Source organism: Oryzias latipes, chromosome 1 (genome assembly GCF_053564925.1).
Source record: "Oryzias latipes strain Hd-rR chromosome 1, Olatipes_Hd-rR_3.1".
Taxonomy (NCBI): domain Eukaryota; kingdom Metazoa; phylum Chordata; class Actinopteri; order Beloniformes; family Adrianichthyidae; genus Oryzias; species Oryzias latipes.
In genome coordinates, this window is record NC_136237.1 from 8,458,599 (window position 1) to 8,486,032 (window position 27,434).

A 27,434-nucleotide genomic window follows, 5' to 3' on the forward strand; every position below is an offset into this window, starting at 1 on the left:
AAACGTGATGCTTGTGAGATTTATTCATGGAAATCTTTTGGTCCCTTCAACATGAAATTCTTACAACCCCATTTGGTGCAGCAAAGCAATAGAAGTGTGCAAATCGCAGACAGACTTACATGAAACAGCAGGTACACAAAATTATCCCCAGACCTTAAGGACATGGGTCAGGTTTTCTGCCGTCGTTCAAATACACTTAACAAAAACCGATGTATAAGTGCACAGCAGCGTGTCACTGATGAAACCAAACCAAAGAAGCTCTCCCTCCTGAGTTAGCCGTCACTGAGGCACGAGAGGCTGGCGAGCTATGCTGAAACCTACAAAAAGAAAAAAATTCTGCCAAATTACATCCCGCCAGTCTTTAATTTCAATCTTTTTTTTCCAGACAAATATTAACAACTGCAGCAAAGAGGAAAAAGGAACATTAGGGAGACTTAAAAATACGATTTTTTTTTATGAAGATGACAGGTGAAGTCCAAAAATCCAGAAAACTTCAGATCAAAGTCATCAGAAAAAGCCAATAAACTGATGAGATGGGCCGCTGCCCACCCAACGTTTCTTTTAGACACAAAACGGCAGCCTTCCTTCGACGGCAGACGCTTGGGCTTTCGCGCCACATCACAGGCAGCTGAAGCCTACCAGCAGCCGAGGAAACCCTGACGACGCAACGCTGAGGGACAAAACACCTCAGTAAGTCAAAAATGTGAGCCTCAAGAGGGCAGGGAGGAAACATCAAACCTTCTTTCAGCACTTAGGCCAATACAAGCTATTGTAAAAGCCCAGTTTAATCCCGAGAGCCACAGCAAGTCTGTGCCGGAGGCTTCTCAGAGCCTTCCAGGTTTGGTCCGACAAACCAATCACCTCCCATCCTTCAACCAAACCGATGTTCAGTCTCTTTGCAATTAAAAAAAACAAAACAGACCACAGTAATCGCTGCCGTCATCAGACTCCTCAGCTGTGACGCAGAGCAGCAGCAAAGGTTACCTGAACAAACCTTGAGCTCTTCTGCGTCTGCCAGGATGATCCAGACCTGGAGCCACAAACACCAATCTTAAACTCTTGCTGGCTGCTCCTCCTGAATAGAACAGGTTGCATAAACTCACTTATGCAACCTGCGTGCATTTACACTGCCTCCTCCAGAGCAAAACAGCTGAAAGAAACACAAACTGTATAGACTCTGGCTTCTGCTGCAGGTACTACTCACTGGCCCTGAAGAGACAAGTCAAAGGCTTTGCCAAACAAAAACCACTAGACTAGACTAAAAATCTTAAGTAGCAGCAATGTTGGTCTAAATCTTTTGATCTGATCCAGCTCAGACCACTCAGTGTTTTCCTACATAAAAGCAAACGGCTGTTCGTCATCAGCCAACAGCCTCTTCAGGACAAACTGCTCCCAACACACCAACTCTGTGCAGCACACAACGGAAATCCTCACCACCTTACCTGTGTGGAACAGAAACAGCAGAATGGTGAACCTCAGGTCATCTTCAGCAAATCAAACATTTAACAGCTGGATTTCATCTATACGGTTTGTTTCCCCCCCCCCTTTCTTTAACATTGCACAGAGAAAAATGTCTCTTTCCCAGCTCATCAACTGAAAACAGAGGTAGCTACATGTCTTCAACTCATTTCAGAAAAACCCAGATGTCATTGACCTCTCTCCACCTCACACTGGATACAGTGACGACTAACTCATTTTCATCCCTCTGAGTTTGTGGGCTCGAACAAAAAAACCAAACCGCTCCTGGGACGAAATGGCTGAGAGTTTGACAAATGAAAGAACTGCAGGAAATCTGCAAGAAGAAAAATCACAGCTTGGTGAAGCTCACAGGAAAGGTTGTGAGCTCCGGGAAAAAAGAAAAGACTAAAGAGGAGAAGAAGAAAGCAGAAGAAATGCAGCTTGTTATGAAGGGACGGATCACACGGAGGCTTTCAGAGGCTCCACATCAGCCGCTGCTCCTCTGTGCAGATGCACTGCAGGGGGGGACGGTTGGGGGTCAGACCGGATCGGCAGGAGAAGTGTGAGAAGATCTGGACGTGAATGAGAAGTTGGCAGCCAGGCGTATCCTGCTCCGTGAGGCTCTTCTGCTGGGACTGTCCAGGGACTGAGGGGGAGGAAGAGCTCTGCTGGCAGGAAAGTCTTCCTCTCTGCCAGGGGCCTCAGCTGGATTGGAACCTCCATCTGTGGCGGCTTGACATTCACCACTTTCTAACATGACCAACACAAAAAAAAATAAAAGGAAAAAGTCTGAGACTGAATGTATTCTTGGCACAAATGAGTGAAGTTCTGATTTGTTCAAATGTTTTACAGTTGTTGATCATGCATCTGCTCTCAGTCAGGTCATGTGACTCGGGATCGTTTCCCCGGTAACCAGCCGGTAATGAGCCTGAATATGACTAAAGCCATTTTCAATCCCAGAAACTGACCTGCTGCCGGCCCAGAAGCTGACTGTCCTTCAAAGTGAATAAGGTCCACCTGGTGGGGGGCGATGGGATTGGGGTGGAGCTGAGGTGACGGCAGGCAGGACGGTACAGGTCCACACAACAGGTCCAACGGGGACGCGAGGCAGAGCAGCTCCGACTCTGCAGCATCGTCCACACCTGCAGCAGCAGAAGTTTAGGATCCTCAGCTTTGGGAAACTTACACAAATCATTCGTCATTTTCTAGAATTCTTTTTTTTCTGCTGAACAAGTCTGTTTAAAATGATTTTGGATCTTAACTATTTCAAAGATTCTGCCCCTTCTGAACCACAGCATCATGAAGATCAGACCTTTCCATTCGCTCCACTCAACTCCCTGGTCAGACACTTCCTTCTCTCTGGACTCCATTCCTGCAGGGATTATCCAACAGGATGACCAGCCAGCAGAAGTCATGAACCACGATGCTCATCCTTAAGCCTTGTGCTATCTTAGATGACCCCACCCTTACTTTGACGTGTTCTCCCTACCATGACAAAGGTGGATAAAGGTGGAAAGATTTCATGTAATCCATGGACACCAGTGAGGTTCACAAATCATTGAAGAAAAAAGGTTCAGCGCACTGTCTAGTGGGTCTAGATGACCCAACTTCAAATGTTAAAGTGCCTAGGATAGCACAAGGGTTACGAACACAGCTGAGGTCCCCAACAATGCCTTCCTGCAGCTGTTGGATCAGCTTCAAAGCAATGCAGTGGTTACCTCAACAGCCCCGACCCCTCTCAACTCCTTCATCCACATGCAATAAATTGAAAACTTTAAACAAACCCGAAAAGGCTGTCATCCAGCGTTCATGTGAGGCATCCGAGATGATTTAAAAACCAAGGAAATGAAGAGAAAGAGCAGGTAGGTCAGTGTAATGCTGCATTCACACCAACTGCAGTTTGTGTCGACCACCTCTACTTGGACACGGGGCAAAAGTCGCTGCTCGTTGCCAGTCCAATAATGTGTTCATAAACTTGAAGCCCCAGGCGCATGTGGGAGGACCTACCGCCAAATGGAGCGGTGTGCATCTCATTTACATGAAAGACACGGAGGATGTTGAGAGATCAGGTTTATGCATATAAACTCATTACAAAAGCATCTGTAAAAACGTCTGGGTTCATGAGAGACTCTCAGTGCGGTAAGCTTCACCCCTGCTGAGCGAGCTGCGTCTGAATGACGGACACTTTCAAGGATGCTTCTGTCTCTCTGTGACCCAGTTTGATTACTTGCTCAAACACAAGGGTCCAAGGAGATCTGATATAAACATTTATTTATCATCTCAATATAAATAAGAAAAATATAAAGTTCAGGACAAGAACAGTCAGATTCTACAATATGTCGGTTTTTGACTGAACACATCAGGTGCGACATGTCGTCTTTGCCAAGGTTCAAACTTTTGAACTCTGGGTGCGCCGCAATGCCCAAACTGTGCTGCTGCCAGACTGTTGCGTTGAGCCAGAGCCTCACATAGCACCGCAGGACCTCCGATCCTGTCTGTACATTGACTTAATGTTGCAAATCGTGTTGAGTGTTAACGCAGCTTAAGCAAGACCCCGACATGTGGAATTACCAGGACTCTGGGTGCCAGACGTTGCACCGCTGACAGGACTGTCTCTTGGGCTCCCTGCTGGGTGGGGGCTGCTGGGTACTGAAGAACTTGCTTTGGCTAAAAACACAAAAGTCATGTCAGAAGAGACCAACATGGGGCAGCATCATCTCATCGGAATGCTGGTTCTGGACACGACGCGGAAAACTAAACATACAAAAACACACACGCCTCATGATGCCTGATAGAATTTCTAATGGGATGCAATATTCCAAGTTAAGTTTAGAGAATGCACTGGAAGTTTTGCTCTTCATCCTGAACTGATTATTTAACAAAAGTGTCAGAATATTTATTGTCATTTTATAAAAGAAAAAAGTTTAAGTTATTCTTCCTAATCAGGGCAGATATTCCAGATTCCAAAATTGTGTAAGAGGCAACATTAACAAACAATATTGCAGACGTGTACAGAAGGCAAGAACAGTCATGTCGGCTAATAGCTTTTTCACCGTTGAAACGATGGCAGCGCAGACTCTTCCTGGAAGAGGCTGTTTTTCACTTTCACAAATGAGGTTTTTAGAGGCATACTCAGGATTGCATAAAAAAACACTTTATGGCTATTCTTTTTGCAAGGAATTAACACTGCGATACACTTGAAAGCTCAATTTGAAAGTTGAATATGCATGGCCTAGGCCCTTTAAAATAAACAGCAGTGGCATTTTCACAGTTGTGTGAAGCGAGCGAGTTTGAGTGCGCCGAGTTCAGAGCATCAGGTCTTGTGTCATTTTTAGAACTAGTTCGCAGGCGTGATGTGGGCGGTGCGTCTACATCAGCTCAGACACCCTGCTGCCACAGAGTCAACACGTTTTTCAATCAGTCGTGATCCTACGTTTACCATTTCAGCTCACATCTCCTAAAAGCTGGGAAAAAAATAAGCAGACATGGCTGTTCTTGTCTTTTATATTAAAAGAAATCAGCAACAGTAACAATCCCTCTTGCCTTTCATATCGTTCTTTAAAACGATAATCCTCTTATGGCCGTGTCCCTTTATCCAGACCACCTGGTCAATGAGCACAGAAGCAGAAAATCAGCTAAAGCTGGAGACATTTCTGAGTTTTAGAATGTTTGTTCACCTGCTTAAGGGTAACTGGACAACGAGGAAAGGATATTGTACCTGTGGAATGGCATTGAGCAGATCGTCGACGCTGACGCACTCGTATGAGCGCGGTTCCAGGCTGCTGCCCATGAACTTGCTGTAAGCTCCTTGGAACTCTGTCAGGAAGATCTGGTTGTAGTGGTAGGTGTGCAGCAGCGCGCGCACATTACGAGCAAACTGAAAAAGCCTGGTTAGCCTCACGTATTCATCGCCAGCTTTGCCGTTTTCTTCATTATCTTCATGATACAACTGTGAAGGGAAAAAGTCATCCAGTCACTTCTAAAGAAGGGCACCGTTTAGCAGAAAACAGTTTTTTCTTTTTACCTGCATTAGATTTGGGAGGCTCTTGAGCAGCTCGCTTAGTGACAGGAAGCCGTATTCACAGGGATTCAGTGGTGAGCCGTGAACAGCCTGGTATCGCTGGCTCAGCTCCTCCACCTTCATGCCCTTGGGCAACTGATCGGTTTCTTGGGACATGAGCAGAGCCAGCAACTGGTAGGTAAGCGTCCGCAGAGACTTCCTGTTGATCAGCTGCACTTCCCTACCTTCTGCACTGTCCACCACCTAACGCAGGAGAACCACCATTAATGCCAAAATTTAAGGTAGCAGTGACTTCATCGGCTGTGGCTCGCACACCTCCGCCTCCTTTCTGCACACCATAGTGACTCCTTCAGCTTTTTATGTGCACTGAAAAGAGGTCCTCTGCAAGTTTCAAAAGGGTTTTACAACCTTGGATGGGGGGGGGACACCTCCAAGGTCATTTTGACATCAGTGTTTGAAGTAGACACCCAAACACTCGTCTTATCGAGTCAAGTTACCACAGGATTTCTAGACTCTTTAAGGTTAAAGTAGAAAATGTTCAATAAACTGAGTACAACAAATGAGGAATAAAAAACTTTCTAAATGAAGCTTAAAATTCCAGTCCATCTGTTATTCAGTAACTCCAGACCTGTAGGATCGGTGTGTCTGCATGTGTTCCAGATATCATTGCCCTACCGACAGCTGATTACCTGCACCAGGTGTGTCCAGCCAATTCAAGCCTGCCAGAGCAGAGTTTGGTGGTAAAACCCCACCCACTGACCCCTAAAACAGATCAATTTTCTTACCTTTACAACATGAGAGAGTTTAGCTAGCAGGGTGGACAGGGAGGGGGTGTCAAAGTCCTGCAGGCGCAGACTGTAACCGAAGGTCCTGCTGTACTCTGTGAGCAGCTGGCTGACTGGAAGACTGTAGTTCTTCTGCGCCCGAAGCACTTTGACCAGCTGTGCTGCCAGAGCTTTGATACGCTCCACCTCTGTCAGAGCCAGAACTTTCTCCTCACCACACTCCAACAACTGGGGAGGGGGGCAGATGCACATCGTTTCAGCAGAATTCAGAATTGAAAAGGTTTACTACAAAAAAAAAAAAGGTTTAAAGCCTTTTTTTTTTAAAAGAAGAGTTGCGTTTTTAATTCTATTATAGTTTTCTGTTCAGATTATCACCCACTTCAGGTCTTGTGTTGCATCCATGACTGCATATATAAGGTGGACTTTTTACAATTAAAACGTTTTTTTCTCTTGATTGGATAATCAGACAAATATGCACAAACTTCAGAAAATCTATTTTGATGCTTTTTATTCCCCTTTTGATCCTGGAGCGGTGAAAGTGTTTAAGTCCAAATGAACTGAGTGGATTGTCTAAACGTCTTTGCATTCCTGGACCCCACCACCTTTTAACTAAACTATAGAAGTAGAAGCAGGGCAGTCACAGCTTCATCCTAAACAGCATCTAGTGATCCACTCATCTGTGGGTAAATAACTGACCTGCGAAAAAGGAAACAGATTAAGCTCACAAAGGAACATGCGGTCCTTCACCTGTAAGATATCAGGGATGGCCTCAAAGAGCTCCACAAGTTTTGTGAATCCATAGTAGCTCAGCTTGCACTGACGGCCAAAGTGGTGGTGATAGGTCGGAATGAATTTGCTGAATGGCATTCGACAGTGAGGCTGGTGACGGAGCAGGTCCACCACTTCCTTCCCAAACTGCTTGGTGCGCTCCACTTCCTCCGTAGTGCGCTCTGTTTGGATAAAGTAGTCACAGGTTAACTGTTATTGACCAATCAAAATCTGGTATTCGGGAATGTAAACAATAGAATTAATCTGCTTTTAAAAATGAAACACATTCTAGAGTTTTAGTAAAAACAAGCACAAACATTTTTTCATCAAGCATCATTACCTGTACATTACACAAGTGAATGTGACCGCAAGCAGCCGAAAAAGCAACGTTCAGACACTACATCAGTGCTTCTCAAATAGTGGGGGGCGCCCCCGATGCGATGCCAGGGGGGCGCGCAGTAGTGGCAGTTTTAGGCACAGGTAATACGGGCAAATGCCCGGGGCACAACTTTAATGGGGGGGGATGTGGTGACAGCGGCTCAGTGCTTGGAAAAAAAATCTGTGCCACTATTAATTTACTATCATCTGTTATATCACAGTTTGTAACGGCCTGAAACTGTGGACAGCCAATTTCAACTGCACCGTAGACATTTAGGGCCCCTTGGTGGGGAGGGTGATGGGACATCACTGTGAGTAATCAGGAGATGTCCCCTCAGTGCCCTACCTGCTAATTGTAACTGAACCCCCTTAGTACACACACTTTACTCCTCAAAATATACATTCCAACAAACACACACACATGCCCTCACAAATACACACACACGCATTTCACAAGGACGGTGGGACCTAGGACTATCTGTCCCCTACCCCATCCCTGGTAGGGGTACTGGGCCCTTCGCAACTGCGGCCGTGTTCCCTGGGTCCTGGCTTCCTGGGACTGGCGGCCCTCTCTCCATGCAGGGAGGGGGACCCCTGATCTCTCTGGCAGGGCTAAGAGTCGGGGATCACATCCCACCTGAGCTGGGGGTCGTCCGAGTCTCTGTGTTGTGGGTTCTGGTCCTTTCCCCTGAGCGCTGGGCCTTGTCAAATTTCCAACTGTGGCCAAGCCTGGTGGGGCCATGTTTACAACACCTCTTGTGGACCCCCTCTTCTCCTGGGTACCCTCCTCCTGGGTGGGGGCGGCTGGCCCCTGCCTTGCTCCTTCCTGGACCAACCTTGGGCTGGGTGGGTGGCTGCCTGGAGCGTGGGGCGGGTCTCCCTTTTGGGGGGGGGGGGGGGGGGGGGGGGTGTTTTGGCTCGTACCTGGGGTTGGGGCGGGGGGAAGCCCAGAACTTCTGGGTGGTGATGAGGTGCTCGTCTGGGGCTGTGGGCACTCTTCTGTGGCGCGACCCTGCGTTAGGGTGGCTGCTCTCCTGGTTGAGCTGGAGCTGCACTCTCTGTCCCCCCCATGCCTCCCTGCTCTCTGGCTCTGGGGGCCACGTGGCGGTCCTGATCGCCCGGGGGGGCGTTTGTTCTCTATCTGCTGCCATGCAGGCGTTGGGGGGGTTCTGGCTGCCGCACCTGCTGCGGCGGGGGTCTTTGTGTGGGGATGAGTGGGCACTCTCCCTCCTTTTTACATTCCATCATCCATTTTAGAGGAACATAAACACTCACTTGAGCACAGGTGTTAGGTCACCTTTGCAAAAGTAGTTTTCGTGATTGAATGAAATATTTCCCACTAGTTGGTTTGAAGGCATAAGTTGGCATGTGTGAACACTATCTGTATTGTGTACATGTGGACATTTTTGCAGCCAACAGGTATGTTTATAACATTTGAGTGTGTGTGTGTGGACAGGCCCCACCCACTCTAGATTTGTATTACATCTGAACCTGACCGTAATGATAAACATCCAGCAACTTGTTGCTTTATGCTGCTTCAAGCGCTGCCTGGATTGTGCAACACCAGGATCATTGAGTGCCTTAGATCAGTGGTCCCCATACCCCGGGCCGCGGACCGGTATGTGGGTCAATTGGTACCGGGCCGCACAGAAAAAATAAAATAACTTGCATGACTTCCGTTTTATTTATTTCGGAATCTGAAAGATGTTTCTTTTTGAAAAATTGCCAGATTCTCTGTTACATCCATCTTTGTTACTCTTGACGCAGGCCAATTCGATCGTCTCGGTCACGTGATATGATACCGCCAAAATAAAACCCAGGAACTAACAAAACAAAAATAAAAAAACATCTTTGGAAAGTTTCTTTGCCAAGTGGAAGAGGCCCAGCCAGGAGACAGAAAAGGAGCCTTCGACTTCCAAAAAAAGAAAGCTACATTTAATAGACAGTATCAGGAGTCCTACTTAAAATACGGATTTATCCAAACGGGAGATTCCCTCGAACTATTCAGCATTGTGGCGAGTTGGATTTTCCATGCACTTATTTTGAAGGCATGTTTAAATGTTTGTTGTTATGTTTAGAAAATACCAGTTTTCATGCAGGTCATATTATTTTGTTGTACTGTAGTGTCGGTCACGTGCACGTTTGGTCTGCTGTCAGAGTTCCGCAGGCTGCAGGGGTTACTGTCGAAGCAGCCATCACAGAGAATTAAATCAATCCCCTTTGCCTGCTTTGGTCAAAATAGGATTGAGCATGGGTGTTTCTTTTTGCCTACGGGTCCTTTCATCTGGCAGTTATGTTGTTTCACCCTCAGTTATTTCTTCCTGTTGTGTTTACTTCTTTTTAGCACCATAAGCGTGGGAAGGGGAGAGGATGATGACACCTGTGCGATGTACAATGTTTAGCGTGTCAAAATAAAAGTGCAGAGTACGTCTTATCACGTGTCTCTGCCTTTATTGCAGTGTTGTTGCAGCGCGTGTCCGCCACATATAACATACCGCTCCATGAGAATTTTGCCAAACATCAAACCGGTCCGTGGTGCAATAAAGGTTGGGGACCTCTGCCTTAGAGGAGTCAGCTCATGCTAATAATGTCATTCTTTATTAACTATTGCAGACATGTCTTTAGTTTGCATAAATGTATTCTTTGTCTGCCTGTCGTTTAGTTGGTGTCAGTATACATAAAGACAGCAGGTAATGCAGTTAAACAGCTGCATTTTATGACATCATAAATAAACAATCCATTTAGAAAAAACAAAATAAAAATCAGCACAATGTTTTTATTTATTCCTTCAGACTAAAAACGTTAGATATATTGGTGCTGCTTACAGATCAATTTACATTTATTATTTATTAATTGATTTATTTTTCTTAGCATCAAATGGTTCAGTTGGTCAAAAGTTTTCTAGTTTAAATAAGGAATGACAGATTTTTTATTTTATTTCAGGCACTCTTCTTCTGTTTTAGACTATAACAGGGTTTCTGTGTGGCTAAATAAAGTTAATATTTGTTGAAAGTGGATATATATTGCTTTTTTTATTTTGTTAATGTTAAAAGATCCAATTTTAGGTATACTTACACAATTTTTATTGATACTAACCTAATATATTGTCAACGCGCGGGTGTGTGTGTGTGTGGGGTGGGGAGGTGCCAAACATTTTCTTTTTCCTGGGGGGGCCTGGCAAAAAATAATTAAGAAGCACTGTACTAGATAGACCTTCAGATCCATCAGTTGACCTCAGACATCAGGCTGCGCTTTCATTCATCTCTGCAGACTTGTGATGGGAAAAACCACTTTACAGCCAAGCAAGGCAGATAACTAGAGGTGTAACGATTATCCACTCGATGGACGAATTGATTTTCATTCCTACAATCCAACCAGACTGATCAATCCGTGGCAAGTAGTTAATAGACTCAAACTATACCATTATAAAACCATTTCAAAATGAAATAAATCCATTAGGTCAATTTTGGAAAATACAATTTGGCTTGAAGTACGGTAGGTTTACTTCACCATGACGTAAAAATGACCAAGTGCATCACAGCGGACAACACACACGTGATGGCAGCAAAAAACGAACATCCATTATTCCAGTCCAATGTTCAGAAACACTTTGAATTTAGCAAAGACGTAACCATACTGTGTGCTAGACGATTCTTATAATGTTCCCTTTGGATTATTTTGATGTGGAAAACCAACAGTGGACTGAATTTTAGGAAACTAAAATATAAATTGATTTGCCATAAATTCTTGTTTACTTGCATGTATGTACACATATTTAATTAACACTTGATTAACTTACAAGAAATACAAGGAATCTAGAAAACTTCACCTGTGCTGTTCAGTACTCCGGTATTTCTCTCCGAGTCTCACTGGTTGAAGTTTTGGGCTAAAGATGTTCTGGATCAATTTTAGGTAAGTGAATCGGATCGTTAAAAATTAACCAATATCAACTAAAAATTATTTCAAAGACGACAAATTATGATATTAATTGTTACACTCCTAGATTGTTTTCATATTCAAGGCATAAGGATCTTTTCCTGGTGCAGAAAAATGAGACAGTTTCCCTTTGTCACTAAGTTCTCTTAAAACATTGTCAACATTTAGGATAGCTTTTTACAATAACCTATAACATACCATATCATTACTTGCCATCGTTTCTAATGTATTTTCTTTGAAAGGTTTGTACTTTTAGTTTTTTTTTTAAATGAGTGCAGTGTCACTTGAGGGAAGTGTGAATATTTTGAGTCGGTGAATTTTAAGAATCGGTGTGTTTGCATGTGGGTGTGAACGTCTTTCTGTTATACCATGGTCCGGTTGAATACTCGATTCTGATTGGCTGCTGGGTGTGCATTAAAACGTGATAACCGCACGGTGAAAAAAGAAGTTCCGGTCAGCTAGCTTAAATGTTTTGTATCACTGCGCCGGCTTCTTTAAAACAACCTTTTGCTTCATCATCTGGACAAAAACAAGCGGTAAGAGATGAACTTTCTCTCTGAACTGATGCTTTATTCAATCGGAAAAAAACAAGAATTAAGGACTAAAACCTGGTTAATATGTATTGCTTTTGTAACTGACCATGGTATAAGCTCTTCTGCCTTGCCAGCTATGGATATAAGTAACTGGAATAGAGGAAACCCTTGAATACAACATGTTTCATCTTGAGGAGCCAACCCTCCTTTAAATTGAACTGTTTCAATAAAAAAAATTAAAAAAAGAGAAACATCCAAGGTAACATTTACGCAAAATTATGCACAACTGGCGTGGGGTAAAGGTACATGCAGGTCTTTACCACCTTTCCCCCCAGCTGTGTTTAATTGAGTTCAGCCTGAACATTGAAAAGGTTTTCTGTCCCAGGACCTCCCACACCCCCAGCTTTATAAGTAGAACAAAGTAAATCCCTGTCACAGCATCTGCAGAAATGGTTTCTTGAAGACAGGATGTTGAACTGACCCCTCTTGGGAACGGAGATGACCGTGTCCGAGCTCTGGTGGGAGATGGTGATGGTGGTATCTGGGATCTCAGCCAGCAGGTCCATCAGGTCACATGTGCCGTAGTCAGTTACCCTCCAGTCCCTGGAGAAGCACCTGACAAAACAAGCGACTGTCACAAACGAACAATTCAAACAGTGAACAGGGCGAGGTTGTCTACAGCTCCGCAGGTCTACTGACCAATGATAGGCCTGCATGAAGTCTTTGACTGCCACTCGCTTGCTGGCTTGAAACTTCAGCAGTTTAAGCAGGTCTTGGGTGAAGCGCTTCACCTGAGCTCGATGGGTCAGGGTCAGTAAACGCTTGGTTCCCATACCCAGGATCTGTTTGTGTAGAGAAGCACAGTGAATAATCTACACATACAATCTAAAGCATTTATGGCGCACAATCCGCGTTCAAGCACCTGTAGCACATGAGGTACCGCCTCAAGAAGCTCCAGCAACTTTGAGAAGCCATAGTCGGAGACTCGGCACTGCTTGGCAAAGTGATGGTGGTATGCAGGGATGAATTTGCTGATGGGCATTATGCAGGATGGCTGACCCTTCAGCAGGTCAATGATCTCTCTGCTAAACTGGATGAGCTGAGGGTTTCCTACTGGACTTTTGCAGCGTTGAATCCAGGGCTCTGCACAACACAAACACACACACTTGTACAAAGCTGACACAACGCAACAGTGCTGGGATCTGTCTGTTAGTCTCCAACGATGATAACCAACCAGAAATATGTGCAGGCGGTCTGCTGTGCAGCCATTTGATGACTTTGAAACCATTTTGAGCAATGACTATGGTGACGGTGGGAACGCAGGTGATGAGATGCTCCAGAGGAACGGCACCCTCGGTCATTTCACTGCCGAGAATCAGCGGGCTGAACTCAGCCGCATAGCAGTCTGGAAAACTACATGTGAAAAGAAACCATTTATCAAGATACGCCGGATGATTACAATGATCTCATGAATCATGTGGGAGTCAGGTTGTACCTGAGGAGAGGAAGCGTCCCACCGTGTGATTCCAGCAGATGATTGAGCTCAGAAGCCAAAGTGCTCAGTGACATCACAACAAATGGGATTTTGTAGGATTCTGGGTCAAAATCTGCCTCGCTGGAAAAGAAAGTACCCAGTCAGTGATAAACTGAAGCCGACAAAGCCAGACCTAAAACCATGGAGCGCCGATATGTTTACCTGAAGTTCTGCTTTGAATAATGTTGCTCACAAACAGGATTGTGGTACTCCAGCTCCTCAAACACAACAGGGCTTCCATTTAAAGAAGAGGAGCCTTCCTGCGACGGAGAAGATCCCAGAGGACTCTGACGTATTTGGCTGTGAGGCAAAAGGCAAACGAGCCTGGAGCCCCCCTGTTCCCGCACAGAGACCAAATCAGGCAGCTTGTACAGGTCGCTGACAGCAATCTTACGGGAATATCTAAATTGAGTGTGAGAAGAGCGAGGAGCATTAAGAAAAAAAAAAGAAAAAGCATTCACAATGCCCTGAGCATCATGCTGGTGTGATCCAGGACAGGAAATGAGCTGAGAGGGCAACTGACTTTTTCTCATAAATCTCTAGGAACTTGAAGACAGGAAGGCAGTTGGCAGGAGAATCTTGAAGAATGCTGATGATCTCCAGACTATAAAGAAAGTGATGTAAAGTGAAGTCAAAAGTATGCGTTTATGTTTCCAAAATCTTACAATTGAGCCTTAAACGTACCTTAGAGATTTGTTGCTGCCACCTGTGACCAGAGACACCTGAACGCGCTTGCTTCCGATCTTAAAGCGATGCAGGCCGCTGACGGCACTGATGGCCTGCTGCAGGGATGACATCTGAACTGCAGCCTTCAGCTGGTAATCGGTGTGGGGGCTCAGCTCCACAGAATGCACCTGCACATCACACGCACACACCTGAGTTCCTCTTATAGAAGAGTATTCCTAAACGAATAATTTTAGCAGAGTGCTATAATGGGATCAAATTAAAGTAAATGAAATTAAAAACCCTGACCTGTCCAAAGCGGGAGAAGGTGTCACGCAACGTCTGCTGCAGATCCTTGCGAGACATTCTGTAGTCCAGATTGGCCACCTGCACCTCGGCCCCCTCTAAGAAAGGCTCAGCTCGACCGTTGGGGCTGCGCGGCGCAGCAAGCAGAGGTGAGGAGCGGCTGGACAGGGAGGGGGATGCGCTCCTTCCATTAAGAAAATGTTCTGGTAAGTTCTATATGAGGAACACGACATGTACTGAATAATGGGGATGGGGCGTTGCTACCTTGAAGACCAGGAGCCCTGAGAAGTGCCGACAGGACTGAAGCTCCTGTGTAGGTTTAACCTGGTGAAGGCTAACGGCGTGCTGATCTGAAAGTTCTTGTCTCCTTTATCCACAAGGGGGGCAGTCCGGTTAGGAGGCAGGGAAACTTCTCTTCAGCATAGTAGGGAGGAAAAAATATTAATGTATGTGGTTGTTAAAGCAAGAATTTTGATACTGCACAGGCAGACCATTTAAGTTAATGAAATACAAACAGGAAGTGGTATCGTTTGTCCCAGTCTTACCTCCTCCTGCAGCCTGATTCTTTGGTGAAGCCAGGTTTGGACAAATGCTCCAATGCGCTCATTTCCCCGTTAGTCTGATGGGACGAGTTCAACATGTGGACTTTTTCCACCTGCTGCTGACCCATCCTGGGTTTGGCTTCCACGTTTGTGAGGTCCTACATGAAGCAGAGGGCACATGTTCATGATGCTGAGGTCTCTTTGTAAAGAAAATGCAGTCATAAACAGACAATGCCACATAAGTTTATGGTCACTGATGTGCTGCAGATGAAGTGGAGATGGTCGTCTTACATGAGAAAACTAAATATTTCAATGAGCGTTTTGCTTCTGAAGCCAGCAGAAATGTCTGAACCTCAGAAGTTGTTTGTGCTATCTGACTAAAAAAATACAAATAAAAAACACCACCACATGCACATCTTCAACTAAAAAATAAAAATAATAATTTACACTCAGTTGAGGATAAAGAAAACGCAAAAGACTTGTCCCCCAACTCCTACTTTTTATGGGTCTACTGTGGTCTGAAAGAAAATGAGCACTCAGGCATAACGATGAAACAGACATGGATCATAACAAAATGTCTACTCACAAAGCAGAAGTATGTCAGCACAGACATGCAGGGCAAGACAAAAAAGCTACGCTACAACTCATGCATGATGAGGAAAAATGGTCAGTGGAGAAACATGCAAAGCAGAAGGGGATGAATGAAGCACAAACAGCAAATGCATGTTAGCACAAGAATCTGACTGAAGGCCAGCAAGCAGCTTCACACTGATAATCAGAGAAGCAGTAAGAACACTGGAGGGAGGAGAACCTGCTGCAGAACACAGGGCAGCCCAGACAAGGACAAAGGGCATTGCAGGCATGGAGGAGTCTGCTGACCTGATTGAGTTTGGCTGCAGCACCCCCCGGAGGCCCACTGGACCCCCTCCTAGGGCTGTAGGGCCTTTCAGGCTCTGGGACAAGAGTGGGGCACGGGCGGGTTGCTCGCCGTGGCCTCCTGGGTGACCTGGGCTTCTCCAAAGGCAGAAAAGAACAAGAGGGCGTGGACGGGAGATGGGCAACCCCAGAGACCTGGATTTGATTGGTTTGGGGCTTGGTCTGAGACAAGTGATGGGGCTGAGTCTGAGGCTCAGCCTCGGGATGTGCGCCTTCTCTGGCCCTCGGTGAGAAGGAGAGGGTGATTCGACGGCCAAACACGTCCTCGTTTTCCATTCGCTTGCATGCGCGGGCCGCGGCCTCGGGGCTGCCAAAGCGGAGGACCGCTATGCCCTGGGACACGCCCAGCACCTTGCCACCACAGTTGTCTGATAAGCGGCGGAGCCTGAACTTCACAGCGTTCCGCAGGCTCTTGTCACAGTTGACAGGGAGGTTGTGCACATACAGAAGGTTGAAACTGGGCTAAAGGAGGGGAGGAAAAGACACTGTGCCTGTCTGGTTTGCAGAATTTTCACTTCACGGAAAAACATGAATCAAAAATTTGTCCAACTCTAAGGAAAAACAAAACTTGACTAAAACAACCAAATTTACGTAACACTGTCCACTGTGCAGAATAACTGCAGCACAGAAGCATCACACAATTCACTTAAACATTGCAAAAGGACAAGGAAAAATGACTAAAAAGGTATCGTTGGGTGCTTTTTGTTTATATTTAAATAAATTAACAAAAAGTAAAATAAATTATTTTCAATACTAAAAACTGACACTTAATAATTCCATAATTAAATCTTGAAAGGAAATTTATCTGACATGTATTCCCGTTATCTCTGTACAACCTGCTGCTGAGTCCCTGAACAAATGTAAAGCTGCAGGGCAAGGGGCTGGGGGGGGGTTAAATAGTCCTCATTATACTAAGACTTCAGAACACTTCAATTTGGGATGCATGCAAGCTGTTTAAGTTGGCTGATTTCCACTGGTTCATTAGCAGTGCGTCTCCATTGTAAATCCGATGCAAGTCGATGTAAATTGACTGACGGTCGTGGGGCGGACTCCCCACGCAACACAACGCAGATGCACCGCAGACATGGCAGTGTCAATTCAGGGTTACTATTCAAGGTGTTATCAAAAGAAACACTTGTTCATAAAACCTTTTGACAACGAAATGATGAGTACATCGACTGTAAAGACAATGGACAGCTCGACCCCTCCTTTCTCGCGTTCCCAAACAGGAAGCAATGGTGAGGGATTTTGCTTCATTTCGAGAGATCCGAAGCTAAGGTTTTTATTTTTATTTTTATGGGTGACATCACAGTTCGTTCATTGTTTTTACAGTCTATGGATGAGTTTTGGCCTTACAGTTATAGAGAAGAAAATAAAAACGCCTTCAAGGGAAACCTTAATATTAAACAGAATTAGGACAAAAGAAACAGCATCTCAGCACCTGAAGCTGTACTCGCAGGCTCACCTCTGTTAAGTCGAGCGGTCGCTGTGGTAGATCAGCTGTAATTTCCTGAAAGGCCACATGGAGGTGGGCGTGCTGCAGCAGAGCAGAGGACGTGTGGCTGCCGTGGACGAGGATCACCTGGAAGCCATGCCGGTGCCGCAGGTCGCTCAGCTCACTTGCAAAATTCACGTCAGCTAATAACAATACCAAGAAATTAGTCTAGAGCACAAAGGTCTTAGTGAAAAGCAGATGACTGAGGGGACCGACAGAAACTCACAGGACACCAGGACTACAGTTGCAGGTGCAGTGTGGGTCTCAGCGAAGCGCCGCAGGCTCTGACGCAGCTTGTCGTCTGCAGCATTCTTGGCTGTGGCATTAATATGTGCGACGGTAACCTGATGTTGGGGAAAACTGTTTAGGATCACTAAAAAAAAGAAGCCTTTTGTCAAGGAGATACAAAAAAATATTTTAAATGTAGCCAACACGAGCAGAAAGAATTCAAAACCTTCAGGTAAAACCATTTCTGCAACGTGCAGAGAAGCTGTTCTAATGACTTCATCAGCCAGATAGCTTCATATTATCTTGTTAAAAAGGAGGCGTCTGGAAATCTGGTCATTTTAAAAACATGCTGCCTGTTGAGAAACTTTTGTCACAATTGCTCAAAGTACAGACAAACCACAGAAACTATTTTGTCACCACTCAATATAACTTTAAAAATCTTTTTTGTAATCGACCTTTTTCCATCCACAACCGATGTTCCAGAGGTTTATCAGTCAGTCTTCTTCCTGTTGTGTTCCAGTTACTTGAATTTCTCATACAAGTCAGACATAAAATATTCTTTCCATTTACAATGCTATTTTTGGGTTATCCTTGGGACTTGTAGCCACCTCTTGAGAGGAAAAACAGGCGTGTCTTGCAGTTCTCTTGAGGCTCATGTGGCCTCCTTAAGGGACCTCATGAAAATAGTAGGACATAGATTGTTGTGCGTGCAGAAATTGTATTGGCAAGTATTTGCAAGACTAATATCAGTTGCACGCACAATGATATGATGTAACGGTGATGCCGTCGTCCGGTGCCCTTATGCGGTACTGTAAGTAAGGTGCGAGTACTGGCCTCTTATTGACCATCTGCATATGCTGAACGCACAGGGGTGTGCAGGAGATATGCTAGCATGCGTATGATGCACACACAATCTATGGTCCGATTGTCCAATTTCCTCATTTCTAACAGTCAGGTTGCACCACAATAGAGCAAGCACTTATGTGTTGTCTAACAGTAATCTATTGATATTTCCTTCAAGCCACCTACATTTCCCATGCAGGTTTGCCCATTTATTGCCAGCAGACAGCCTGTATCTAGCGTGTAAGGGCAGCTGTGGCTAAGGCTTTGGTGAAGTTACACCATCTGAGAGCTATAAAGTTTACCATCTTCCCAACTTTTAGAACGAAGAAGTTTATTGGATGAAATGTTTCAACTCTACAAGAAGTCCAGTTGAAACGACTAGGTTCTCAGCTAACTCTATGACTGATAACCTTCATTGGCGTTTCTCCTGTCGTTCAAAAGAGTGACTTTGTCCTCTCTGCTACTGGGTCTCTGACCTATGGTGTAACCATCTCATTTCTTCTGCTCTATAACAAATGTTTTTTTGAGGGATTTTATCTTTATTCCACCGCTCCCCGATTTCTTTTTGCAGCCGTTTTAAACCCACCTTCGTGTTACTGCAGATGTTACAATATGTTTCCATGTTTGTCTCCTCCCTGCTCTGTTATGGCAGATGGCCTAGTTCTGCTGGAGGTTTCTTCCCAATCTTCCATCAACAGGGAGTTTTCCTCTCCACCTTTGGTTGCTTACATAGGCCGTAAAATGAAGATAACCTGGCTTAACTGGAATTTTCTGGACATAGTTGGACTCCAATGAGCCAGGATAAATTTGGATTAACATAATTATGAAAGCTCAGTTTGATATTTCTTGCTTTTTTATGGCCCTGCGACAGACTGGTGACCTGTACAGGATGTCCCCTGCCTTCCTTCGCCTATGAGTGGTGGGGATAGGCTCCGGCAACCACGTGAGCCCAAAAGGAAGAAAACGTTTTAGAAGATCAATGAATGAATGTTTTTTTGTGGCAATCTCAGTTGTGAACTGGTGCTTTCTACATAAAATGATTTGAATTATGGATTGCTGCTTCATGAGCATTCAAGGAAAACAAACATCTGTGTGGGTAGAAAGCTACCCAAGCTCCAGCAGATACCTGGCAGTTGTTCAGCTCCTGAATGACAGCCTTGCTTTCCTTGCTGATATCACAAACGCAAATAAATTCCGCCTCTCGGTGACCCTTAAAGAAATGGCTGCGAATACGCTGGACCACGGCTCCAGCAGAACGTCCGCTGGGAACATTGCAGTTCTCAATGTCCCAAAAGACGCCAACTGGAGGAATGTTCTCACACCCACCACTCTCTGGAGAACCTAGAACATGAAACGTATTAAATAATTGAAGATGTGTGTCTTTAAATTATAAAACAGTTTTTCAAAAAAAGAAAAGTTCAAACCGTATTTATACGAAGTCCCACAGCTGGTGTTTGGCCAAAGAGCCATGGCATCAGAAGACGTTCCACAACCATTGCAAACAGGAACGGGAAGAGAGGCCGTCTGTGGGACACAAACCTTGGGCCACACCTCATCTGTGTCTGAAGTCACGCCATTCACAGGCTGAACGAAGCGAACATTTTCCAACAACGGATAACAGAACAACGTTAGCCAGTGCTACTTGAAGGACAGAGAGATTTGCTTTCAGTGACAAACACAAACTTTTAATTGTGAATTTTTCTGCTCTTCTGTGGCTACAGAGACGATTTGCCCTCAAATTTATGAAGCAACTTAGAGACGCAAACTCCAACAAACTCCACCAACCTTTAAGTAGTCCAGACAGCAGTGAGCCCCCTTCACACAAGCGGTGCGTTCTACATTTAAGTGAATAGGATTGGAGAAGAACCGTGCTGTAGAGGTTGTGGTGGTGACAGCGGTGGCAGTTGTTTGATCCCCGTGTGCACTTCTCTGAGATCTCCTGGCTGAGGAGTTGCAGCCGACATCACAGGTATAAAAGCCAGAAGACACCAGGCAAGAGTCATGCACAGAAGCAGGTAAAGAGGAAACGGAAGGAGGAAACGAGGAGGCCTGACTGCATGGAGAAGGTGCAGCTGAACAGGTGTGAAGGAGCCCAGAGCAGCAGGGGAGGCAGTTGTGAGAAGAAAGGGGCTGAGCGATGGCAACGGGGCTGTGCAACTGAGGTGTGCATCCAAGCCTGAGCACAGACTCGGGAACTTGGCCTCTGGTATTGCAGCTGAGGGTTTGTTGACATGGATGAACAGAAGAAACTACTGAACAGGTCCCAGACCTGATGCTACCGCTGCTGCTACAAATGGGATCTCCCATGGAGCAGAGAGCCCTGCAAAGCGAAACGACTCCGGCGATGCTGGAGCTGCTGCCGCCAGCATCACCACCACCACCCAACAACCCCCGCCCAGCTGTGCTGCAGTAGACGCAGTGGCTTACTTTGGGGCTAGCCCCTTCAGGTGGTAGCTGCTGCTGCTGTTGGCAGTCTTGTGATAGATGAGGAGGAGCAAGAAAGCAAGGAGGAGGAGGAGGCGGCAAAGGGAGGGGGCGCAGAGGCAAAGGCTTGGATAAATGGGGAGAAGGTGGATGTTGTGGTGGAGGGGGGACATCTTTTAATTCCAGCAGAGGTTTTCTGGTGTCCATGTAGTGATTCTGAAAGAGGAAAAACATGTACACACATGAGGAAATCAAATAATTATTTTTGTTGGGAACCCTTCTAACCATGAAATGCTCAAACTGAGCTTTATATCCAATGGAAACTAAAACACTGCATAGTAGGGTTGTGCCGATGGACGATACCACTGTCCATCATGATGGCTGACTGACATCACGATGGAGAGACACCATTGTGATGCCACGCCCCCGCCACGCTGAGAGTCGACACCATAAGCCGCGGTTACATGTGCAAAGTATCTTGATCGGATCAATGGTCGGATTAGAATTCAACCGCGTACATGGGTCCAGAAAAACTTTTTCCGATTATAATAAACGTTCACATGGGTCACACTTTCGGTCGGAATAAATCATTTGCACATGCGCAGTAGTGTTTAAAATACCGGAGGGGGAAATGAGTTCCGCTGGGAGGCTACATACATAGATATCTGGCAGCTCAGTAATATACGAGACGATCTACTATACGTGCTTTTATTAATGTTACGGTTATTATGAAGCGCCTGTTCGCTCATGTAATTTTAGTAGGTGTGGTCAGTGCTTTTTCTGTTGAAGAACGGAGCCGGAAGAAGCCAGGGTTAGGAGAAGGCTAACATGTGCTAACAACATTTAGCTTTTGATACATAATATCCTTTGGATTTTATTTTCATCAATTCAACAACACAATTTTATATCACTCTTTTCATCCAAAGGAAAGGCTGCAATCTGCAGCTTGGCTGAACGTAAATATGTGCGAATAACGTCAGCCTTTATTTTGTCGGTACATGACTGGAAACACAATCCATGTGATTGTTTGAACGGTTTCTAAAGACTGAGCGACATTTCTGCTTTGAAAAACTCACACACCGCCCAAACGCCGCTGTGTGGGCCGACGGTCCAAGCTCTGCCCGGACACACTTTTACCGGAAGACCCGGTTCTCCTGAGTTCGGTAGCTCGTTCACCTAGAGCTGCGGGACGGATCACAGTCCGAAGTCTCCCACACATAGCGCACACGTAACAAAGCATCCTCCCTTCCCCTCAAACACAAAGTCCGTCTGCTCTGCTCAGAGACACGGTCGCTCAGTCCACCGGTCCACTTGACTAATCAGGTGCAGGTGCGGATTACTTCTCTTCTATTTTGTTTGTTATTTATTTGTTAAACTAATTTCCCTCAGTTTATCCTGGATCATCGCGGATGAGTCATTAGTTGGGAAATAAAATAAAGTAAAATAACGAATAATAATTATATAATAACGAAAAATAAAAAAGACCCCCCCCCCCCCCCCCCCCCCCCGATATCATCGTCCATCCCAATGTTTTACTGTAAACATCATCAACTGCCAATTTAAGGGACATCGCCCAACCCTACTGCATAGTTCCTGAAGAGGAACAAAGACAAGGTCGCCACCATAGTTTAAGGGGCAACATTTAGACCTCGAGCCCCAAGTTGCAATTACAAGTAGAAGAGGAATTTTGGTCAGCTGGTGGAATATTGGTTGGTGTCGCCTAGCAACTCTGAGCTTCAGCTCTGTCTAAGATTTTTTATAGGACCATGATATGCTTCTCGTTCAGCTGTGAGGCGGAATTTCTGTGCCGCTTTACCTCACCGTCTGCACTTGAATTTAAGAGCAAATATGCAAAACATAGGAATTTTGAGTATAAAATTGATTAAAAGGCATAAATATAAATTGCATTCATTGAACAAATTAGTGGACAAATTTTATCAATAGTTGCTCACAATGGCAAGAATGCTTACAGGTGAAGCACTGGCTCACCTGACCCCACGTCCCTGGTTGAGACGTACATCATTTCAATAAAGACCCAAAACCGCCAGACCAACCCCAAACCTGCCCAAAATACATCCACCCACCCAAAGCTATTTCTGCTCGCAAATTTAGCATGAAAACCGCCCAGTTGGGCAGGAAACCCCCCAATCTGGTAACACTGGTCAGAGTCATAAAAACAACTTCAGGTACGGGCGTTTAATGTGGAGATCGTTACTCTGGGACAAACAGGTATCTCTGCAAGTCTACAAGTATTTTTGCCAACTTCTACACTCAATCATGCATCTCTGAACAAAAAGCATCACTATGATGGAATGATGACTAAACTGATCTTAAGTCACATGGTTTTGTTTACAAGCTTTGGTTCAAAACATTAACATCCAGTTGAAAGGTAATCTGAATACAGACCAAGTGCAAGGTTCAATTTTGACAGGACAAATGGACATTTTCCAATATTACTCCACCCTTAATGTGAACTTCCTTTTTATGACAGCAGACACGTTAAGACACCATGTAAATAAACTGATAAGTTGGAAAAACCTATCAGGTTAAAGGACCGCAACTGTACACAAAGCATGAAGAGTTTCTTGCTCTTTTTAACAATAACTATTTCTTCAGATAATTTTCAGCTATTAGCCCACAACGAATTCCTAATTTACCTGCTCATAAAAGCATCACCTTAAAGTTAAGACCAAAGATAATCCTGAATTCAAATTATATTAAATTAAAAAAGGCAAGAGAGATGTAAACTGGTTTTCAAAAAGGATCACTATGAGAGACTTGATCATTTTAAGTCTAAGAAAAGTGTGCGACAAGGATAAACTTTTGGGTTAATAGATTTTAATTTCTTTTTACAAAAAATGTCAGGGTATAACTAATTTTCTTTGACATATTCAAAGCAGGTTTTAAGGCATCTGCATTAAGCTTCTAAAATGTGCCCCCTTTATGTTTTCTTCATCCCGACTCACAGATGATCAGATGAAGGAATACCTTCACATGAGTAGGTCTCTATCCTGCTTTTGTCCTCACACAGTTCATCACACATAAATACTCACATTTCTATGGATCTGATGCGGGGGGATGGTTTCATTTGAGCCAAAGCAGTCTTTCCATTGTGGCGTGGACGCGTCTGCTGTGGGGCTGTCGGGACACCGTGTGGCTCTAGACTTCTCCTTTCCCAGTCCTCCTTCCATCATACCAACCACCTCGGTGTTTCACCAAGCGTCCATCTCTCTCCGCTCTCATGCTTTCCTGCGCATAATTCAGCCCAAAATGAGAGCATGAAACTGCCAATCCCGCCGATGACTCACTCACTGGCGCTTGTTTATGGTGGTTAAGTTAAGGTTTCTTTTCCACAACACAAGTTTCACGTAATGACAAGCTAATGGTTAGCAACAATAAAAATATCAAGTTTTAGGTTAACAACAAGCTAGTAAACTTCACGGTCTGTTACCGTGAACACTTTACTAAACAAACACCAGCTAATGAAGAAAACTAGCCGAACTGCTTCGTTTGATTTTTACTTCAATGTTACGTGAACAGAGTTAGCTAGTAAGGCTAAATAAACACGCTCCAATAATTTTTACTCCACCAACCCAGCTTCCCTCGAAGTCATTGCGTAAATTTGCTGTTAATTTGAAAAGAAGTGTTTGTGGGAAATATACTTACTAAGTGTTTAGCGCTACCTGCTCAAGTGCCCACCTCACACTTTCATCAGACAATCATTTCCTCCTCTTGTCTGTTATCCCAGGCATGCGCACTTTTGTAATCTTGTTCTGCCAGAAAGGAGAACAAACTGTCGTAAACCATGTTTTCCCTTTAAAGCACTCATGAGATTTTTCTTCTTACTTTGTTTTGATGTAATGTACGGGCTCCGTAGTAATTTTACAAATGATGTCTTTATGTTGATCAAAGAAAACTGAAAAAATATCAACATTAAGCTTTATAGAATGCGACAATGAGTGTATTTACAGTCACACCAAAAATTTGTCTGGTTATTAAATTGTTTAGCTAGAAATGTTAACATAATGATCTCAATTTATCTTATAATTAGATTTATTCAGTCATAAAAAATAATTGTTTAAACATACCTTCATTTTCTTTCATTATCATAGTTTTTAACTTGCAAATATTGTTTATTATTATTTATTGTATTTCTTTTCATTTTTTTTTTTGTAGACAAGCATGGAGGGGATCTGTGGCCAGCGGCTGGATGTCTCAGTTGTCTGCATCTAGGCCTGGTGCATGGGAAACCAGGCTTCTCATTTGTGCCGAAAGGTGAACGACAACAACATAGAGGGAGTAGCGGTTTCTCAGGGCTCTGGATTGAGTAAAAACAGTTTTTGGAGGTCAAAAAAGAGTTTGAGTGTCTTTGGTTGGGGAATTAATTTTACAAGGCTAGAGCAAATTCCTATAAGGTTCAATTTCCAAAATGAAACAGGCAATTTCTGAATTTGCAGGCCTCAAGAAGTTTACACCCTTATAATCTGAGTTAGCAAATAATTATTAAAAACTGCGCAAGGGAGGACAAAGGTGCTGTTAAGGGCGTTTTAGGACTATTTGGTGTGATTGGCGGATTTTTGTTTTTCACTTCAGGTACACAAGCATCTTGGCCAGTCTCAACAAAACCGGAAAGTTCTAGATCTTGAAGGTCTGAATGGCGTAATTTACAGTAATAATATTTCGCAGATGATGGTGCATTGCTGCAGCCTGGGGTCAGGGTGTTTGTGATCTCATCTGTGATCTCATTCATCTATATAAAAGTTTAGCTGCATTAAAAACTCTGACAGAGTTCACATCTTACGTAGTGGAATTTTAAAAGAAAAGAAAATTAAAGTCATGAGCGGTGTTGGATAGCCTGCAACTGGTACATGCCTTCAAACTCAAACTTTATTTATTCATATAGCGCCTTTCATTTCAGTTAAAAACACAAAGCGCTTAACATAAAAGCAGATAAAACAGTCTTAAAAAAAAAAATGTTAAAAACAGAAAACAAAGGACAATCACACAAAGATGGGACCCCTCCCTCACCACCACCCACCCCCACCCCACCCACCCAGTTACCCTGAACAGAAACAAAGAACTGCAGCTTAAAGAAGATCTGGCTTGGTACAGCTGTGAGGAAACGATATCATGGGGATCCATTTATTCCAAGGCCCAACAGGACCACAGGGGTCACTATCACAGTGCCCGCCCAACACAGAGCAGCCTAGGGCCCACTCCATGGCTAATAGACCACAGAGCGGGAGCCCAGTATGCCCAACAAGAACGGGCACCGCAGCAACAGCACCCCATACAGGTCAAGCTGGTGGTGCCCCAGAACAATGGATCCCCAAGAGGAAACACAGGAGTTAAAAACATCAGAATAAAAATTATCGTAAAATAACAAAAATAAAAATAGAAAAAGATAAAAAATAAAATAACATATAACCATGTTAGTAATTAAAAAATGAAATACGTAAACTCATTAAAACATAACCTAAGTATCATTGGTAAAATAATGTAGCGACCTGGGGGTTAGCCCCGCCTTCAGCCCCTAAGGCTCATAGGAAGTGGGGAGCTTAGGGTGAAACCTTGAGTCAGAGGGCTGGAAGCTGAATTGACGCTCCATGCTGTTTGGGCTGTATGTGTACCTGGAATAAATGGGTTTGATGCTCAAAAGGGAACATTGCCTTTCTTCCTGTTTATTTCTGTATGAGATAGTCCGGGGTCGTGCGGTGTATGGGACACGGACAGTTCTCCAATGAAGCCATCTAAATAGCAGTCTGGCTTTTGCTTGCCCACTACACTGACGGTCCGGCTGGATCGTTTCATTGGTGTCAGAAGTGGGATCCTTAGCCACTGCTACTCCACAGAGAGCCACACCATGGAGAGCTACGCCGCGGGGACTGACGCCATTCTGGAGGCAGTTCGGGAGAAGGGAGGAGAAAGGGCGACATCAACTCCCTGATGGATTGAGCACCCACCGTCATCTGCAGCCTGGCCTTGCCCGACGCCAGCGCTAGACCATCTGGACCAGACTGTGATGACGGTGCGCAGCCCAGCTGAACCTTCAAGACGCAATGGCTCAACAACGCTGGAACCACACCTGGCTCAGGTCAACCTGGCGACCGGCCATGAGGGCTAGACGCCGAAGGGGACTTCTCACACATCCAGGCCTGGCGTTAGAGGGCGCTACACTGCTGGACCTCCCACCTGCGGAGCTGCGAGACCTGTCAGGCCGGACAGCAGAGCTTCGCTTTGGGGAGGAGGGTTTGACGAAGCAGACCCTACAGCAGCCGTAGTGATGAAGACGATCGCCCGGGATGCCTGGGGACCTTCTGCTGCTGGTGTGCAGCTCTTCACTTGGAGAGAGTCTACTCCCCCATGGTGACGTGCACCCTGATGGTGGTGCTCCCACAGAGGCGGGGACTGGTTCTCCTGGCTGGGCACATGCTGGCATGGAACTGTGTCAGTTGCAGATGTGCTAACCCAGCCAGTTAAGAGGAGGACTGTACACGGTGGCGGTCGAAACCCAGGATTGTGCGAAGGAGTCTCCAGCCAGTGTGTTCCTGTGTTTTGCTAATTGTGTTGTGTTGTTCAGTTCT

At 44.9% G+C, this 27,434-nt stretch overlaps 1 protein-coding gene across 8 annotated transcripts; it reads right to left on the reverse strand.

Moving 5' to 3' along the window:
* Positions 1-5: 5 nt before the first annotated feature.
* Positions 6-24,628, reverse strand: marf1 (meiosis regulator and mRNA stability factor 1). Of its 8 annotated transcripts, none has more exons than XM_078930250.1 (28): positions 24,517-24,628; positions 23,904-24,099; positions 20,854-21,066; positions 19,851-20,010; positions 19,553-19,767; positions 17,582-17,699; positions 17,326-17,498; positions 15,804-16,322; positions 14,928-15,082; positions 14,647-14,796; positions 14,386-14,566; positions 14,098-14,267; positions 13,937-14,017; positions 13,576-13,815; positions 13,375-13,494; positions 13,114-13,292; positions 12,802-13,022; positions 12,579-12,721; positions 12,361-12,494; positions 7,012-7,214; positions 6,265-6,492; positions 5,483-5,722; positions 5,177-5,407; positions 5,002-5,062; positions 4,030-4,125; positions 2,721-2,830; positions 2,427-2,600; positions 6-2,208 (listed from the first exon to the last, which is right to left on the reverse strand). In XM_078930250.1, the coding sequence occupies exons 2-28, from the start codon at positions 24,042-24,044 to the stop codon at positions 1,918-1,920; spliced, it is 4,947 nt and encodes a 1,648-aa protein (XP_078786376.1). In that variant the 5' UTR covers positions 24,045-24,099; positions 24,517-24,628; the 3' UTR covers positions 6-1,917. The 8 variants fall into 8 exon arrangements, with proteins under 8 accessions (XP_078786376.1, XP_020561401.2, XP_020561397.2 ...); XM_020705742.3 differs by having other exon boundaries at positions 2,771-2,830; positions 20,212-21,066; XM_020705738.3 differs by having other exon boundaries at positions 20,212-21,066.
* Positions 24,629-27,434: the final 2,806 nt, after the last annotated feature.

Excerpts from the sequence above, each read along its gene's own strand:
- marf1 (XM_020705738.3), bottom strand. The coding sequence starts at position 24,044 with ATGATGGAAGGAGGACTGGGAAAGGAGAAGTCTAGAGCCACACGGTGT. Across the intron at positions 5,723-6,264 it reads AACTCTCTCATGTTGTAAAG|GTGGTGGACAGTGCAGAAGG; the intron begins GTAAGAAAATTG and ends CTCCTGCGTTAG. Across the intron at positions 5,408-5,482 it reads GCCTCCCAAATCTAATGCAG|TTGTATCATGAAGATAATGA; the intron begins GTAAAAAGAAAA and ends TTCCCTTCACAG.